The following is a 19,615-nucleotide window of genomic DNA, read 5'->3' as shown; positions in this document are numbered from 1 at the left end:
GAAACAGCAGAAAGCGACAAAACACATACTAGGATTTTTGGCATATGTCTGAAATTTCCTGGACACAACTGGCATTCGGCCCTCGCAAACAGAGTCCAGGCGGAAATCACTGAAATATCCGGGAAAATCTGGATGTATGGCAGCCCATGTCAGAAGTATGGATTTTGGAGAATTTCATTAAAAATAGCTCAACACCTTTTGTGTCTGAATTTTGAGTTTTTGAACTATGGCAACCCAAACCATGAATAGAGGTGGGGAAAAGTAGGAAACTGGAGCCAAAAGCTACAAAGTGAGATAGTCCAGTAGGTTTTGCTGGGAAATGAATTTCAAAGGTGTGGAACCATGACAGGAACATGCTTGAACCATTCACTAATTGTTTTAATTTGTGCATATGTGAGATTTGGAGAGTGGGTCTCTTCAAGCCGTGGGGTTAGGAAGCAGGAATTCCAAACCAAAAGCCCTGAGTCATTCTTTTAGTTTTTGAGAAAGTTTGAGATCTGATATCTTATTTAATTTTTTTTAATAATGTCTAATTTATGTATGACACCTCCTATAATTACCTGCTCCATCTCTATTTACATTGAAACCAAAAATGACTGTACTATAGAAGCTTTAAGTAAAAACAGATTCTCCCAAGCTATGCGGATTTCTTACAACTTAGATACTTGCATTGAGGGAAGTTGTATAGGAGAAGTGATGAAAGAGAGCAAGAGCCTCAATTTGAGAAACACTGACATAAAGGCCTGCTGTAAAGAGGCCAGAAAAATAACGATGCTAAACTTTTCCCCCAGTTATCTCTGATAACTCATCCGCTCAGAAAATTGAATGAATTTCAAAGGAAGGTGGAACGGAAATATCCTAACAGTGTACACCACCACAATAAATAAAAATCACTTTTGCTGTTAAGAAAAGGTTGGGATCAAAAAGAACTTCTGCTGATCATACTGCAGACCTCAGCGCATCATAAAGAAGGTTTTCTCCCTTAAGGCACATTTCTTAGGCCTCAGAATATCTTGTGCTTCAAGGTGTGACAGGTCCCTTTTAGTGAACAGCCCATTTCCCTCACCCTAGTCCATAGAGAAACTGTTTTCGTGAAGAAAGGAAGTTACTTACCTTTCTCTCCAACAAATGGCAAAGACCATGTAAAAACATCCATGAAATTTGGAAGCCAGTAGGGATGTGGAGAACAATTAAACTGTCTGATATTCATAACGTTGTTCTCATATTTCAATACTGCAGCTATAAAAGAAAGGAGAAGTCATTCGTTACTATCATATGCCTGGGCCAGAAGCTCATTTACTGAAAATTGGGGGATTGTACAGTGGACATGCATGAACTCAGTTCACCAACCAATTTAACTTAACCAATTTAACTTAATTAATGAACAGCTTCCAGATTGAATTTATGCCTTGTACCAGCTAATATAATTTCAACAGAAAAGAGAATTCACGACTGAGGTGGTGGGCGATTCATTATACATTCTCAATCATTTTTTGTAAAAAGTGGCCTCAGGAGAGACTTAACTGGGTTGCTCTAAGAGCTGCAGGAGATGTACAACATTTCCCCTATACTGTTTCTCCAGTGTAAATCATCCTTCAAAGCTGCTATTTACCCATGCAAGCGACATATGGGTACCTGTCAAGTGGAATTCTAACCTCTAACGAAGAAGGTAGGCCCTCACAGATGATAGGAGACACACAATTTGACATTATGTCAAATTGTAGGTTGTTGTTGGCCATCATCTTGTGTTAAGTACCCAGGTCAAGAAGCAAAACAAATATATGGTCAAAGCATCCTCCATTAGTTATGGAACTACTATTAACGTGCATGTGTGTGTGTGTTTATATTACAGTGTGTGTGTATTTATATAAAAAAGTTACTTTTCCAAATATTTCTATTGTTTTCTCTTAACCTAACACAAGTACAGTGGTACCTTGGTTCCCAAATGCTGAAAACTCGGAAGTGTTTCGGTTTTCGAATGTTTTTCGGAAGTCAAACGTGTGGTGCAGCTGTTGGCTATTGTTTCCTGGGCGCCTGAACCAACCAGAATCTGCACCTTGGTTTTTGAACATTTCAGGGTCAAACGGACTTCCAGAATGGATTAAGTTTGGCACTTTTGTTTTTGCTATTTATTTTGCGTTTTTGTTTTTGAGGCTTTTTCAGTTAATTTGTTTTTGTGACAGTGTGGAACCCAGTTCAGCTACTGATTGATTGTGTGACTGCGGAAATGGATAAAAGCCCCCCATCCAAACAATGACTATCATCAATGCAGGTGAGGAAAAAAAATAAATTTATTTTTATAATCTGGAATACTGTCCTATTTAATTTATTGTATAGTACATTGATTATTGCTTTCATTTTTGATCAAGGGTCTCATTAGATAGTAAAATTCATGTTAAATTGGTGTTTTAGGGGTTCTTTTTAAAAGTCTGGAACAGATTAATCCATTTTGCATTACTTTCTATGGGAAAGCGCGCCTTGGTTTTGGAATGCTTTGGTTTTGGAACAGACTTCCAGAACGGATTAAGTTTGAAAACCAAGGTACCACTGTAAAGGGTTAAATATTGGGACCCCAAGAACAGAACAGCTAGGTAGTCCCCCTGCCCCACCCCTCAAATTCCACTCCTGCTAGATGTCACCATGTACCCCTTAGAGCCAAAAGTATTTGAGATCAGGGAAATGATCTGATCATGTATCTCTCACCAGCTCCAAAGTTCTGTGCAGCTAAGGATTTTGTTGTAATCTTAGATTCCAACCACATCTTCGCACTTACATCCCCCTACTCACAGCGTGAACCACCAAGATCTCTGCTGTGCTTGTGAAGGAGATATAAAAAGAATGGAGCATATGCTGTTTTTTGACCTTCCCTTTAACATTATGTTATTTTAGGACAGATACATAGGCTCTGATTTCTAGAAAAGACAAAAATGCTTTGCCGTTCTCTTATATGCAAAGTATAAGCGAGCCAGTAATTTCAATGTGACCTCTCTTATTTACTTCTGGTCACTTTTCTTTTCTAGCATATATAATACTCAAAATGAAGATATTTCTCAGCACGAACCAGGGGCCTTGTTCACCTGTCACACTAAATCAAACCATGTCTTAGTGCCAAAGTGCAGACTCTGGGAGACGAGGTTGTGGATGCTTTGCGAGTCCCCTATCATTCTGCTGCTGTGCTAAGCCATGTGTTGTACAAAGCTGGGGTGTGTAGTTTAGATATCTACAGATGAAACAAGAGGCACAAGCGAGGTTCATTCAGCTTGAGGCTTGCTTGGGCATGATCTCGGATTTCGACAACATGCTAAGCCAAACCATGACTTAGCTCAGTGTAGTATAGCAGCAAAACAACTGGGCAAAACACAGCTTGGCTGTTCATGTGAACACGGGATTTGGCTTAGTATGGAAGGGTAAGTAAAATGAATTACTGCTATCACTGATGCCAAAATGAAAAACCCAGCTATTTTATGAAATATTTATAGGGGGCCCTAAAATCCTTCTACTGGTCAAGTTCCCTCATATGGCTGAAACATTAAAACTAATACTTATAATTTATGAAACCTAATATGATACATTTGAAAAAAAGCAGTTCTGGAAAGAAGCTTCTAAAAAGTCCCCACCACCACCGAAAGAGCAGTTGGCTAAAACATAAATGTTTTTAGGATATATTTTTTTAAAGTGATAAAATGAATAATTCATCCAGAGAATCTAAAAGCTACTTTAACTTACATCACATCAATAATTTATGCTGCTGATATTGCTCACAAATATAAGTAACTTTAAAACAACTATTCAAACTGCTTTTCAAAAAAGCTTTCTTTATTTTGAAGGCTGGGAGCAGGGCAGGGGGAAAGTACCCTAGCCATTATTCAAAAAAGCAAAAGGAAAACATGCTTTATAACCAATCGATGTTAAAAGAAACTCCAAAAAAATTAACCGAAACCAAAGCACAGATTAAATGGGAGAGTTTGGTTCTGCCTGTTCTTTCAGTAGCCTTGTGCTGCCATATCTATATTGTTTAAGGATTGCCAATTTTCAAATATTGTACAAAAGATAATTATGCTGCCCATTAAGCTTTCAGAGAAAAATATATCAGCGCTTCCTAGAATTACTTTTTACTATTATCAAATGCAACTGCATGACTTGATTGCTTTCTGTATTCTGTAGTGGGAGTGAAGCTCTAGCTGTAGGCAGAAACTGATAATCATTCTAGCACTGTTCACCTGCTCTTGGAAACCCCAATCATCTACAACGGGGATCTCCCGGCACTGACTGACTGATGGCCTGAAAGTTGACTATGGATATCTCTATATGGCAGTTGTTGGCACACACAGTTTAGTGCTTCTAAATCGTGAGACTTATCCTTGTGGGACTGGAGAATCTCAGGTTACTGTCCTCTTGGGACCCTGTCAGGATCATAGCTGTCAACTTTTCCCTTTTCTTGCGAGGAATCCTATTTGGAATAAGGGAATTTCCCTTTAAAAAAGGGAAACGTTGACAGCTATGGTCAGGATTCTGTTAGCTGATGCGGTACTGCATTCCTCATGCAACTGAGGCAGCAACCCTGTGCACTGTTTCTTGCGGATAACTTTCATTAGACTCAGTAACGCTTCTAAGTTAACATGAAATGGGCTGGACTGAACACCTGACTTTGTGTGCATGCATTAAGCAATTCAGGTTGACTGTTCAGGGCATCTGTGCTTTGCACTTGCATTTTCAACACTTGAGGGCCCAAGTATGAATTAGTGACTTGTATCTGCAAACCAGCAATCAGAGATTACATACCTGTGGGTGCATACAAACCATACATTTAAAGCACCTCCCCCACCACCCACTGCCAAAAAGAATCCTGGAAACTGTTGATTTGCTTTTCATAAATATAATTCACAGCATCCTTTACAAGCTATAGTTTCCAGGATTCAGGGGATTTCTTTGGGGTGGGGGGAGTGCTTTAAATGTACCTTAAATGTATATGCAGCCCTCAGTAGATCTTTTGTAACTCCCACAAACAACACTGAAAAACACAATGCTTTTCAGTGAAGTCAATTCGTTGAGCTATAAATTATCACACGATAACGTATTGAATGATGCACAGGCATGTGTGAAACAAGCCAGAATTTCAATGGCTTTTTGAAATTCAATGTTCTTCCAGGTTTAAAATAGGGGGTGGGGGACTTCAGACCTGGAGCCAAATGTGGCCCCCCAGATCTGTTTGACCTGCAGGTTAAACCTCCTCAACCATACCAGCGCTACCCAGGCCACACCTTTCACTGACCCTAGTCTGTGCCCTCCCTGAGTGTATCTGTTTGCATGGGCTGTATTCTTGAACTCTGATAATGACTCTCTGTTGCCTGATTGGAGGTAGAAGTGTGTACAGAAACTGGACTACAGAACAAAGGTTAAATTTACATTCATTGCTCTGTTCACTTTTACCGCTGGTCCTGCCCACCACTGATAGGTGGCACCTGGAAAGTTGCGCAGAAGGCAATGCGGCCCCTAGGCTGAAAAAGGTTCCCTGCCCTTGCTTTAAAGTAATCTAACGAGCACTGAAATACACAGTGGGAAAATATTTGAATATTTGTGATTTTAAGTTGTTATAAACTGTTATTAATATTGAGTTTTAATGTTTAATGACCCACCCTGGGACCGTATGGTGACGGGCAGGTAATTAATAATGACCATGATAATAACAGTAGTAGTAATAATAATAATAATATATGACTTTAGTTTTTGAAATCTGTCTCCATACATCGTGAAAATTTACAATTTGCAGATAGGAAAAGACCCCCCCCCCATAGGCAGTTAATCCACAAATCCATTCACTTAATACAAAAACTGTGTAGTAAGAATCGACCTTGAACTAAAGGGAAGTTTAAAAAACACACAATCGAGGTAGAACAATGGAAGAGGAAATCAGTGAGTTAAAGCAAAGCTAAGTTTGCAGGGGCAAGATGTGCTCTTACCTTTGTTATTGTATACATCTAGATAGTTTGGTGCTGAGAAAATTGTAATTAATGAAGGGAAACCTGTTGTCTGGCTTTTCCTGTACATACGATACCTGTAACAAATGGCAGAAGTAACCTTATTAGTACCATAAATTTCTCGCAGAGTTGTGTTGATTTATATCTTGTCACAGATACAGTCACATAAATGCACATTGCGCGTATTTCACAGAGACTTGTATGTGCATCATCACGATTATTTTAGAGAAGACGAGTACGTACTGAACTGACTACAGACTTACAGGTAATTAAGAAGTCAATGGGAAAAGTTTGTGGACAACTTTTGTTGGGTTCATTTGTGTTTTGGACAGGCATAGGTCTTTCTCCAGGAAAATGATGAGTTAGAACAAAGGTCTGACTGAGCATGTGCAGCTTTTTGAGTCTGCTTGGGCATCATAAGCTGCTTTTGGGTCCTTCTCTCCAACTCTGAAAACCAATCTGTGGCACACTATGGACTAGGGGAGTGAAGCATGCTTTAAAGTAGCCAGCTCTCCAAATAGAAAGAAACAATGTGGTGTATCCAAAAACTATGATTAGAAGGCTGCTTGCACAAGAATTTTTCTCTATCCCATGGTCCCTGCATGTCGTAAAGCCTCTCAGAAGGGCTGGACAATGTTCTTTAATTATTTAATACATCCTAGGCCGGGACATGTGTTGCTGTACTAGGAGGCAGGAATTACCCCAAACTGTGCAGAGGAATCTTGGCATTTTGAAACCCTGATCCAAGCCCATGTGTTTCTGGACCTACAAAAAACAAAACACCCCCCCACCCCAGTATTTTGTGCACAATATATTTAAGGTTCTGCTACCGACATCAAAGTGCTCAAACCTTAAAAAATAGCGTGTGGGGATGTGGGCCACAAAATATTCTGATATACGCTCAGTTTTTCTCTCGGCACATTTACACTTGCTTGTGGTGACAAAAATGTTACCGTCTCAGCGGGCCTATATTTAGTCAGTCAGCAATGAAAATGAAAAACCCCAGAATTTTGGAATCAAACCAACAAAAATGATATTTTCTCCCTAGCAAGAGGCAAAGCAAGGATCAGCAACAGCATTTTAGTTCCCTGACTTATATAAAATCTCTATAACTCTTGGCAACAAAATGGAGAAAAAGAAAAAGGAAAAGAACAGTATGCTACCACTTCTACTCTAATTGCATATTGAGGTTCTGTAGCAATATCTGGCTTTCGGTACACCAAGAGCAAAAACAAAACTTGAGGAATTTGGGGTACATCAATAAGGATACTGAGACTATTTTACAGATATGTGTACTACAGCCATCTGCAATAGTCCAGGTGGGTCTCCCAGGTTGTCTTTTTGTTTATAACAGCAGCCTGATGCACCCTGTGGCAAACCAATTTTGGAATACAGGGAAATTTCAAAGGCAGCTGGCAATCTTGGGAGCTGCTTAAAGCGGGGAGGGAATTCCTAGGGTCACTAAGATCTCTGGTATAAATATCCTTGTTATTTTGTCATATAGTAGCAATAATATTTTGTTCAGGGTGTCCTTTTGCACAGTTCAAATTTGTTAGCTCTTCACCCAAGGAAATTCTTCAACCAAGGAAATTCCCCAGCATCAATGGTTGCTCTGACCATCCTGGAAAGAGTAGTAATCAGCTTGTGTGAGCTGTACCACTATCATCATTGCAACTTATTAATAGCCTTCAAAAGAGGTTCAGTTATATGGATCTCAACCTACCAGGCTACAAGGTATTGGCACCAACATATAAGGCCCTATACAGCTCGAGAGCAGGTTACTTGAGAGACCACCATATCATTTATATACCCAGCAGGTCACCGTGGTATGCAGGAGAACTTCTCTTGCAAGTTCCAAGGATCTTAGGAGTCCATTCCACAGTAATTTGGAGCAAGGCTTTTAGTGTGATTGCTCCTGTTCTGTGGAACAGTATTCCACAGAGATATAACAGGCCCCTATTCTCTGTGATTTCTGGATAAAATTTTAGTTGTAACAAGCTTTCCCAGATAGATGAATAGGTCTCTGGGTGACGTTGGATCAGTCAAGCACTCTCAGTCTGACCCACCTCACAGAGCTGTTGTGAGGACAAAGTGGGGTCAGACATCACATGTACGCTGGTTTGAGCTCCTGGGAGGACAGGTTGCATATGAATGTAAGAAAGAAGGGAGGAAGGAAGGAAGGAAGGAAGGAAGGAAGGAAGGAAAAGGAAAAGAAGAAGAAGAAGAAGAAGAGGAGGAGGAGGAGGAGGAGTTTGGATTTGATATCCCGCTTTATCACTACCTGAAGAAGTCTCAAAGCGGCTAACATTCTCCTTTCCCTTCCTCCCCCACAAGGAACACTCTGTGAGGTGAGTGGGGCTGAGAGACTTCAGAGAAGTGTGACTAGCCCAAGGTAACCCAGAAGCTGCATGTGGAGGAGCGGAGACATGAACCCGGTTTACCAGATTATGAGTCTACCGCTCTTAACCACTACACCACACTGGCTCTGGAAGGAAGGAAAGAAGGAAAGAATAGTGTTCTGGAAATTTTTTGGGTTTCTTGATGGGAAATAATGGCTGACCAACTTCCTTTAAAATTGCAGTTTGAATAGAATGCTGGGTGAATTTCAGGATGTATAGGAAACAATCAATTGATTGCCCTGAACCCGGAAATTACCCCAAAATGTCACAAAAACACCACAGAGATCAGATGTGGAGGGTCTCCATATCTAGGTATATTTAGTGCAAAAAACAAGAGAAGGCTTTTTCTCCTAGAACCATCTGCCCTGGAGGTAGGGATGAACTGATCCGCCAGTTTGGGTTTCTCCTAGTTTCTCATTTTACCAATCTGAAGTCGAGTTCTCCACATCTGTGCACTAGTTTGTATTTTGTCAAAATAAATCTTTACAAAAATATGTCATCATTTTAGTGTAGATCCCTCACGTTTCCATATTCAATTTGCCAAATATACACATTTTTGTACGCCATTTCCCCTAATAAAATGCATGTTGTATGCTATTTTCTTCATGCACACTTAACCCTGATATACACATTTATGTATATACTGTTTGTTTGCTTGGAGAATCACATTGCATTAAGATGTGGACCGAATGAAATCTCTTCTCCATTCTCCATCCCCATCGTTCAGCCCAGACACTGAGATCCAGCACCGAGGGCCTTCTGGTGGTTGCCTCATTGTGAGAAGTGAGGTTACAGGGAACCAGACAGAGGGCCTTCTCCGTAGTGGCGACCGATGTGAAGGAAATAAGCAGCTATCTTCTCTTTAAAAGACACCTGAAGGCAGCCCTGCTTAGGGAAGTTTTAATATTTGATGCTGTTTTGTTTTTAACACTCGATTGGAAGTGCCCAGAGTGGCTGGCGAAACTTAGCCAGATGGATGGGGTATAAATAATAAATTATTATTATTATTATACAATAAGAAGAAGAAGAAGAAGAAGAAGAGTTTGGATTTGATATCCCGCTTTATCACTACCCGAAGGAGTCTCAAAGTGGCTAACATTCTCCTTTCCCTTCCTCCCCCACAACAAACACTCTGTGAGGTGAGTGAGGCTGAGAGACTTCAGAGAAGTGTGACTAGCCCAAGGTCACCCAGCAGTTGCATGTGGAGGAGCGGAGACATGAACCCGGTTCACCAGATTACGAGTCTACCGCTCTTAACCACTACACCACCCTGGCTCTTACAGGAGATCTAGTTAGCACCCTGTTTATGGTTTTCTTTGTTTTCATGCCACAGGCTCGTGTTCTTCAGTAGATATTTTTAAAATGATCTCACTAATCCTTTTTCAAATAAAATAAAATGCTGCTCTATAGTTTACCAATTTGGTCTTTTATACTTCTGGAACTTTTTTGGCTGATGGGTGCTTAAAATTTTTTTTTATACAGTATTGTTAGCTGCTTTGAGCACCCTTGGAAGAAAAGACAGAGTACAAATTTATGAAAACAGAGTATAATATATGGCACACATAACTAGATGAAATGAGGATACCATGCTACTTAAATGTGGAAGACCTTGTAATACATTCATAAATTATGGCTCTTCTATCTGAGTGTCAATAATTTATATTCCTTCCATCTGTGCTTGTGTAAAAAGTATTGGTACTTTAGCCATTAGGATGAGCAAAGTGGAAGCACAGAGTGGCACTTCCTTCCAGTGACCTAGAAAATATATTCCTGTTTCAAACTGTGCCTCTCCACAGAGCCCTGCAGGTTCGGAAAGTTAACAAGCTGTAAAGAGCTGATATATATGCTCCTGCTGTTTATCAGCTGAGCAAGGGAAAGCCCTTGTTCTAATTATATCATCACAGTATACTTTAATTTGAGCAGAGGGCCACCCAAACTGCTTTGAGTGCCAAAACTGTGCACCCTGGTATATTTTAAAAATTAGAACTGTATCTGAACCCTTGTAGGGGGCACTTCCTGCACCAGCAGGAAACCCTAGTTAGAATTTGGGAACAAGAATTGTAGGTAAGATATAGGGGTTTGGACATTACACCATTTTAAAGAGGCTAAACGTCTCCCACTTGTTTCTCCATCTGCTAGAGAGCCAGGGTTTCAGGATGCGGTCAAGATTCCCTAAAACCACATCAAAAGTAAAAGCAACATATCCTGAAAAGTCAATATTCAACTGTTTTTAAACACCAGTCCTTTCCCTTTTACATTCTGAAAGATACCGAACAAGCACTTCACCTTAGCAATGTAAGAAATGTACAGATGGTAACATGCCGGAAAATAATTTATTCAAAAAACAAGGAAAGCCACTCACCCGGCATCCTGGGCTTCATGGGCTCGGAGTATAGATAATAAGTTATTGTGCTGTAGGAAGTCACAAACAGCAGGGTAACTGTTGGGGCAGGAAAAGAAGCATGTTTTAATAAAACAAAAACAAAAACAGAGAAGGTGCCTTAGCCTCAGACACTCACAAATACATAAATATATACATAAACGTAAATGTTACTGAGTTCAATGGAAAGCAGCACTGGGGGAAAAGCCTATCACTGTATCCCCTACTAGTCAAAAACATAAGCTGCAAGTTAACTCCAGAAAGTCACTGGCCAGTTTTAGACACAATGGAAAACCAGGGTTTCCTGTTGTATGAATGGGCCACATTCTTGCATACTCAATCTCTACCATTTGTTTGTTTTGCATCTCAAAAAGAGGAGATTGGCTTTAAATTCCCCATACTTCTCTGGTGTGCCCCAACTCGGAGAACTGTAGTTTGTGAAAATCATGGCTCAAACAAGGCTAAGGCTGCTTAAACTGTGGTTTAAACAAACAAGTTTTCCAAGTTGAAAGGACACTGTGCTTAGAACTGGAAGTAGATTGCTTTGGATCTTCCTTCCCTGCCCCTGACATTGGGGAATATGGTTGGTCACTGAGTGAAGCCCAGAACAGGACGTTTGCTATCGTCAAACATGGATTCCATGGATTCAGAAGCCCCATCCTCCCTTCAACAGATTCAGAAATTAGATTCCAAGTAGCTGCATTTCAATTCAGTTTAAATGATTTGAGGTTTGCTGTAGCTGTTTCCCAACTTTATTCTCTCTACAAAGATGCTGGTGCCTTTAGAGAGAAAGTTAGGAAAAGGAGGATCAGCCTTCTATTTCTGTCTCAATACCAATGTGAATCCACTTAGCAGCTACTTAATTCTCCGTGGGTACCTCATGCTAACCCACAAAAAGCCACACATTTAGTACCAAGTATAGGATTTAGGAAACTTTATAAACTGCAGTTCTCTGGAGACAGAGGGGTGGTGGGAAAGAGGGAGAGAAGTTGAGTAATAAAAGTATATTCTTCATTTCACTGAAATATGCACAAATTTCAACTTGCTGAGGATTAGCCGAGTCTGAATTCTGGTGTTGTGTAGATCGCCTGCACTACCATTTAATGGATTTAGTGGAGCTGTGGGCATGTCCATACAAATACAGCAAATCTCTTTTGTCTAGATCTAGAGTACTTCTGTGATATGAAGCTTCTGTCTGATTTCAGAGACTGAATCCTTTACCACCACCGATGTATTAAATGTGGTACTTTCTAACACGCTGAATAATGTATTCTGGTGTGTACGTTCTACACATAGTTAAGCACAGAAGGAAGCCTTGGTCGCGGCATGTGCCCTTTTCCAGCACACGTAAAATGGCACAGACAATCCTGACTTCCAAGGGCTGGGTTTTTACTTAACGAACAGACTGGTGAGTGGCGAACCCAGTACAGCTGTATTATTGCACTTTTCCATGAATGGATCAAACCAGATTTTCATCTGTTTCAGTAGACTGTCCTCAACACTGGCTCACCAAATGCTTCGAGGAAATCCACTCCACCACATGAAAACAGCAGCCTCCCCCTGTTCAGCAAATGATATAATTCTGAGCAAAATGGAATCCCCATGCTGAATCATGGCTAATAGTCACTGTCAGTCCTGTCCTCCATAAATCTGTCTAATGCCATTTTAAAACCAGCTACATCTAGAGCCATCACCATACCTTGTGACAGCAAATTCCATAAATGAATAATGTATAGTGTTAAGAAGTACTTTTTGGGGGGGCGGGGGAGAGTCCCATCCTGAATCTACTGCCAGTCAATTTATCTATCCTGAATCTACTGCCAATCCATTTCACTGGGTGACACTGATGAGAGAGAGGCAGTAAATTCTTCTCCACAGACCTCTGTCACAAACCTCTATTACCATAAGCCTCTTTTCACAGGAGTGGCAAAAAATGATGGCCTCTATATGTTGCTGAACTCCCATAGATCCCAGCTGGCACAGCCAATAGTCAGGGATAATGGGAGTTGTAATCCAACAACATATGGAGAGTACTGTGTTGGCTGTTCCCATCCCATCATCTCCTCTCTATGTCATCTCTTTTTCCTAAGCTAAATAGCCACAAACACCTTCACTTTCTTTGAAGAGAAGATGCTCTGTCCTCTTGATTGTTCTGTTTGTTGCAGCTTCTTCAAGTTCCAGATGTTCTTTTTGTAATGCACTACAAAGTGTACTGAGTTTAAGAGCTGCTGCTTCTGTTCAGCACCCCAAACCTCAAAGGGGCAGGAGAGAATGAGCAAGATAAGACTACTGCTACTTTCCCCTCATATAGAAGAGGTACATGGATCAGAAAAAAAATCCCAGCCATCTATTGTCCTGTTTGCAACAGTCCCTTACTTCACTTAACCACACTGGGTTAAATGCTTTCTATGAATCTATCCCACGACACTAACATTATATTTGAGGTTGCTATGGCAACTGGCTTTTAGTTATATAACCAAGAGAGCTGCTGGTAATATAAAATAAAGAGGGAGATTTTAGATACAGTTCTACTGGTAATTGAAAAAAAAAAGCATATTAATTTGCAATTTCAAACAAACACTTCCCTCTCATTGCGGTACAACTGATATGGGACTTGTGTAGTGGATCTAACTTTTTTGTTGTTGTTGAAAAAAGTTATCAAAAGAACTGTCATGTGTATTAATAAAACTATGTCACTATTATAAAGCGTATAACACAAACAGAAAGCCTCCTTTCCTGTGCATACTCTTTCACAAACAAACAAACAAACAAACACACAGCCTTAATATAATCAAATTCATTTGGTCTGATATGCAAATTAGCTGACAAGGACTCCACTCGTTGCTACAGGTCTGTGCCCAGTTACAGCTCAAGCCTATGCACGCTTACTCTGAAGTAAACCCCATTTGAGTTCAGTACGGCTTACTTCCAGGTCAGCATGCAGAAGACTCTAGGATACTGCCAGTCCAGAGGAGTTTGAAAAGTGAGGCAGACTGCTGAGCTTGGCAGGCAGGCAAGCCAAACAGAAAGCAGTGAAGAGTGAAGCAGTTTGGGGTTGTCAAGTGAAGGCTTCATTTGAGTGTTGTTAGTTGTTGCCCATGTCTCAGAAGCTTGGCTGGCCTCAGCTAGAAGTCAGGCATTGAGTGTTGCCAGCCCCATGCTGCGCAATGCTCTTCCAGCAGAAATTCGGCATGCATCCTTGCTCCTAACTTTCAGGTGTCTCCTAAAGAACTTTTTCTGCTGTTAGGTCTCTTCAGTGGCTTCATTTCTATTTTCAGATGAGTCAACCATTCTTGCAATTATTCTGTATTGTTTTATGTTACTATATATTTTATTGCATTTGCATAGATAATCGTACACCACCTTGATACTGTACATGAGTGGGCAGTATGTGAATACTTGCATAAATAAATCAAAGAAAGTTTTGTCTTGACTTAAAAGAAGAGCTGTTCCAACTCGGCAATCAGACCACAATCAGGGGGTTTAGTAGGACCTGGTCAAACTTCATTGGACCACTGTTTCATCTGAGCCCTGTTGAGCTTCTACCACCATATGCAATACAGTGGTACCTCGGGTTAAGTACTTAATTCGTTCTGGAGGTCTGTTCTTAACCTGAAACTGTTCTTAACTTGAAGTACCACTTTAGCTAATGGGGCCTCCTGCTGCTACTGTGCCGCCGCTGCATGATTTCTGTTCTCATCCTGAAGCAAAGTTCTTAACCTAAGGTAATATTTCTGGGTTAGCGGAGTCTGTAACCTGAAGCGTCTGTAACCTGAGGTACCACTGTATGCCCAAACAGAATAGAAATGCCCAAGCACAAAATGTCAGCAGCTCCCTCGTGTGGTAAGCTGGTATATTACATATCCCTCTCAGATACTGGTCACATGCAGTTGTGCATAATTTGAAAAATGTGTGAGCTCACATTTTAAGGTCCTGTACTACATTTTAAAAACAAATAATCTTCCTTCTGGATGGTGCTCAAGAAAAACTGGTTGTGAGACTTTACAGCAGATGACTGTGCATAGCAGTGATTGGTTAGAAACTGTGAAATCAAGAACCTAAAGCAGCTTTTTCAAAAAATAAAAAAAATAAAAACTGAGTCTGACATAAAATATGTGCATTCTATTTGTTTTTTGAAAAGGTTGGCAGCGGGCTTGAAGCTTCCACTGCCAAGTCAGTGTAAAGAATAGAGAACCCGGTGGGCCAATCGTATAAGGCAGCTCCCTAGGATTTGCATGCATGCTTGCACAAACATCCTCTCTCCATCCTCCTCCTAAAACTAAAGGCTTGATATTCTCTCTTTAACATATTGCTGAATTTGTGCAACTACAGCTTTACATACATATATACCTCACTACATTTGATGCAGTATGTTGAAAGAGGGAGTCCAATACCATTTAAATAAATAATTCACAAAGGCATAAAATGCATATATTCCACTTACTAAATTTAGTTGTTTTGCTTTCGTTCTTTTATGATCAAACTAAATCATTTGTAGTCCAAATTATTTAAGCCACAAGGTGGTGGTATAACAAGTGAGGCTACAAACTTGGTATAACAAGTAAATATCATACCAAGTACTCTAGAGGTCCTGTGAAAATATTTTGCTAGTATATAAGTTAGCACTACTAAAAAAAATACAAAACTCACAAAGCAGAGAAAGATGTACTTTTGGAACCAGCTTGCAGTTAGATATGAAAGATCAGAATGAACTTTCTTTAACAAAAATGAACAGAGCTAGAGGTTTTTAAAAAAACGTAAATTGGATGCATTTCACTAAATGCAATTTGTCAGTAAACCAAATATTTCATTAAAACCGAGAGCATCTGTATATTTACTCAAGTAGAAGTAGGGATGGGTGAAATTTTCAATTCTAATTCCTCTCAGTTTCTTATGTTTCCCAGTCTTAAATTCAGTTATCTCCATTTCTACATCAGTTTGACCTTTTGGCACCAGGAAAATTTGTAATAATAATAATAATAATAATAATAATAATAATAATAATTTATTTGTACCCCGCCCATCTGGATGGGTTTCCCCAGCCACTCTGGGTGGCTTCCAAGAAAGATGAAAAATACACTAAAATGTCACATATTTAAAACTTCCCTGAACAGGGCTGCCTTCAGATGTCTTCTGAATGTCAGGTAGTTGTTTATCGCTTTGACATCTGATGGGAGGGCGTTCCACAGGGCGGGCGCCACTACCGAGAAGGCCCTCTGCCTGGTTCCCTGTAACTTGGCCTCTCGCAGTGAGGGAACCGCCAGAAGGCCCTCGGAGCTGGACCTCAGTGTCTGGGCAGAACGATGGGGGAGGAGACGCTCCTTCAGATATACTGGACCAAGGCCGTTTAGGGCTTTAAAGGTCAGCACCAACACTTTGAATTGTGCTCGGAAACGTACTGGGAGCCAATGTAGGTCTTTCAAGACCAGTGTTATATAGTCTCGGCGGCCGCTCCCAGTCACCAGTCTAGCTGCCGCGTTCTGGATTAGTTGTAGTTTCCGGGTCACTTTCAAAGGTAGCCCCACGTAGAGCGCATTGCAGTAGTCCAAGCGGGAGATAACCAGAGCATGCACCACTCTGGCGAGACAGTCCAGGGGCAGTTAGGGTCTCAGCCTATGTACCAGATGGAGCTGGTACACAGCTGCCCTGGATACAGATTTGACCTGTGCCTCCATGGACAGCTGTGAGTCCAAAATGACTCCCAGGCTGCACACATTTCCTGCATGAATTTCTCCCAATATATAGATGTTTGCAAGTGATTTTCACCAAAATACACATTTTTGCGCACTTTCCCCTAATATATACTTTTGTACACTTTTTTAAAAAAAGAATTGCATTGCAAAATTCAGAGAAGTGCAAATTTTTAAGGACAGTTGAGTTTTGATTCATATATTGGTTCAGGCATTGCAAATTAGATAAATTTGCATCAAAATGTAAACCAGTTGGATGTTTCTTACATTCCTAAGTAGAAGGTATTGCTCTTGCTTTAGGCTAGGGGTGGGGAACCCTTTTCAACAGAAGGCACAGAGTCATTCCACTTCTCATGGTTAAATAGATAGAGTCAGAAGCAAAAGGGGTGGGGCAAAATAAAATTCTGGCCTTTGATACAAGTTTTTGCTTTGTGGCCTTCACCTTGCTTTCCAGGCACCCTGTCTGCTGGCCTGAAGTTTACATCAAATTTCTTGGATTTTACGTCTGGGAGGGTAGTTGAATTACCCAGTTCCAGTACAACCTGGTGGAACCTCACTCTTAAGATTTATTTTGAGCTTTCTGCCACAGAAAATCTATTAGTGCTTTAAGTTTTCAGAAGACGGCTGGTTTGGGGTTTTACCTCTGATCAAGGAAGGCCCAATCAAGCAAATAACATATTTAAGTATATAAACAATAATATAGATTAAGCTTCTGTTTAGAGGTTTTGCTAAATACAAGAAGAACTGAGTCCTTTCTGTTAGGCTCATGGTGCTAGATGAATTGTTTTAAACTCAGTAGTGCATGATCTGTTTAGCAGTAAGGGCTGCATGTACCATGAACTGCAGATTGTGATCATGTGCAGCACTTCTTCACAATCTTATCAGAGGTTGCTCAATGCGAAGATCAAAAAGGTGAACCGTTCCCTAAAAGGCAGCTTTCCCCACCATTTGAAATTTCCCCCTGCAATGTACAGCTACCAGTCTTGACTGTGTTCTGCGATACCTTTTCAGTTCATGTGGGCGATTGTGAGGTCCAGTAGGCCTCGCTAGCATCCCCTTCACAAGCTGACTGTTCATGCCAGAATAACTCCCCAGAACTTTCTGGAGGTAATGTGAAGGATTTCTGCGGCTTACATGTAGTTGCTTCTCAGCAGACAAATCAATGTAGAAAGGGTCCCTGAAGAAACAATGCTTGAAAGTCTTTATTCTAGAGGAAATAATGAAGTGTTTTACGCACGTCATAGCATATTATTCCTTTGTTTCAGATGACTGAAGAAGTGGAATAACCACATTATGCACTGCAGTACATTGCATTATGGTATTAGTGTGCCAGTAAAAATGTAATTTGGGTGGATATTAATGAATATATATTTCAAGATTCTGAGTGCTAGCAAACAGAGGTTGTCCTAGCTTAACTTTGTGTTCTTGTGAGTACAGAAAGATTGGCTGTAGAATTTTGCACACACAACTGATCACAGTCTTAACATTTCAACTGTATTTTAACTAGCAGTAGGTTCATTTTGTATGCGATAAGGCAGGGATAGCCTCCAGCTGTTCTTGGGACTACAACTTCATCAGCCCTAGACAGCATAGTCAACACTCATCATAGGAAGCTTTTCAACAGACTTACCAATAATATATTGCCCCTTCAGGAACTCACTAGAAGTTTACTTATGATTCTTGTTATATTCTCACCTACTCGGTGTAATGTGCTGAGGAAATTTATGCTGAGGAAAACTGCAGATTCTAGAGTGTTTCCTAAAAGATACAACCTCCTCCTTGCCCCCCAGTGGGTCACCATCTTCAGGAATATCACTTAAAGCAGTTGCTGTAACCACAATACCCATAAACACATGAACAATCCTAATACAGATCAGTGAAATTGTTTCCAATTAAAAAGGTAATTAAGTATTTATTTGTAACCTAAGGCCCTTTTTGCTGAAACATATGTAATTGCCATTATTCCTGTTTTCTGAAAATGGAGATTTTCCCTAAAACTCAAATCTCAATGCTACGATAAAGAATTCAGGCCATTTAGTAAAGCATATTTTGCCCGAAAAGGAACTTCCAAAAGGGAATGGCAGGATTTGTAGTCAGCCAATTACCGGTAGCTAACTGAAGAAAGTGTCTTGGTTGTATAAGTCTCAACTCTCTCTACAATAGAATGTAGCAATCTTTGCGAAGGGACTATATATGTGCTGTAACAGGAAACTTTATCTGTCAACACACAAGTAATGTTAGTGACTTTTACCCTGTGAAAATGCTTTAGTGATAAACAATTTTATGAACTTGCTCACCATAACAACATTCAAAATCTTTCAAAAGATATCACATTGTTAGGACTAAGAGCAGGGATTGGGAACTTGTGGCTGTCCAGATCTTGTTAGACTCAAATTTAATCACCATGGTCAATGGTCAGGCATGAGGGGACTTTTAAAGTTCAGCAACATCTGGAGGATCACAGGTTCCCCATCCCTGACTTAGGGCTTGACGGCAGAGTGAGTGAGGAACTGCTAATTCCTTATGTAAGGGCTGGGAAGGGGGAAATTACTTCTTGAGTAGGCATGGAGCCCCACTGCGAGGACAGTGAATTTCAGAGGAAAATGTAAATATAGGGGTAAACTATGCAGGTCCCTCTTTTCCCTCTGCTGCATTTTAAATGCATTTCCTTCCAGTCCTCCTTGATTTATATGGAACTGGCAGTGCCCATGTTGGATCCTGCCACTATCACATTGAGTGATAATCATTCTTGTTGACTGAATATTCATGTGCGAGTCCATATGTATTTTAGTTGAAACAGAACCTCAATAGGTAGACACGTTGCTTAAACACAATGGAAGAAATATTGGTTTTTAGACAGAGATTCAATTCTTTTAAAAGGCAGAACTCAAGATCTATGCAACTCAAGGCACAATTACGATGGTTTATGAAGCAGCCACAACCATCTGCAGAGGCCACATGAAACAAGAAAGCATCCTCACCTGTAGAAGTATGAACACCCCCTGACTGTGTTGTGAGTGAAATGTTCCTGAGTCTTCTCATTTCCAAAGTCCTCTAGAGGATCTGACCACAGGATGTCGCACATAGGTCCATACGCAGGTGGTTCCTTGAATCGATCTAACTAAGAAAAAGAGAAGACGAAGAGAAAGGCTAAGGGTGCTAGAGGGA

General features: G+C 40.4%; 1 protein-coding gene across 2 annotated transcripts in view; it reads right to left on the bottom strand.

The window, feature by feature from the left end:
* Nucleotides 1–19,615, bottom strand: part of PPP3CA (protein phosphatase 3 catalytic subunit alpha) — a 184,246-nt gene that overhangs the window by 23,698 nt on the left and 140,933 nt on the right. For both annotated transcript variants that reach the window (XM_053403963.1, XM_053403964.1), the window contains exons 6-9: nucleotides 19,429–19,568; nucleotides 10,740–10,817; nucleotides 5,961–6,055; nucleotides 1,114–1,239 (exon numbers count right to left, since the gene is read on the bottom strand). In XM_053403963.1, the coding sequence (XP_053259938.1) occupies nucleotides 1,114–1,239; nucleotides 5,961–6,055; nucleotides 10,740–10,817; nucleotides 19,429–19,568 (439 nt within the window). The remainder of the gene's footprint in view (nucleotides 1–1,113; nucleotides 1,240–5,960; nucleotides 6,056–10,739; nucleotides 10,818–19,428; nucleotides 19,569–19,615) is intronic.

Source organism: Podarcis raffonei, chromosome 9 (genome assembly GCF_027172205.1).
Source record: "Podarcis raffonei isolate rPodRaf1 chromosome 9, rPodRaf1.pri, whole genome shotgun sequence".
NCBI classification, from domain to species: Eukaryota; Metazoa; Chordata; class Lepidosauria; order Squamata; family Lacertidae; genus Podarcis; species Podarcis raffonei.
The sequence above is the reverse complement of the archived record's forward strand: the minus strand, read 5'-3'. Positions and strand labels throughout refer to the sequence as shown.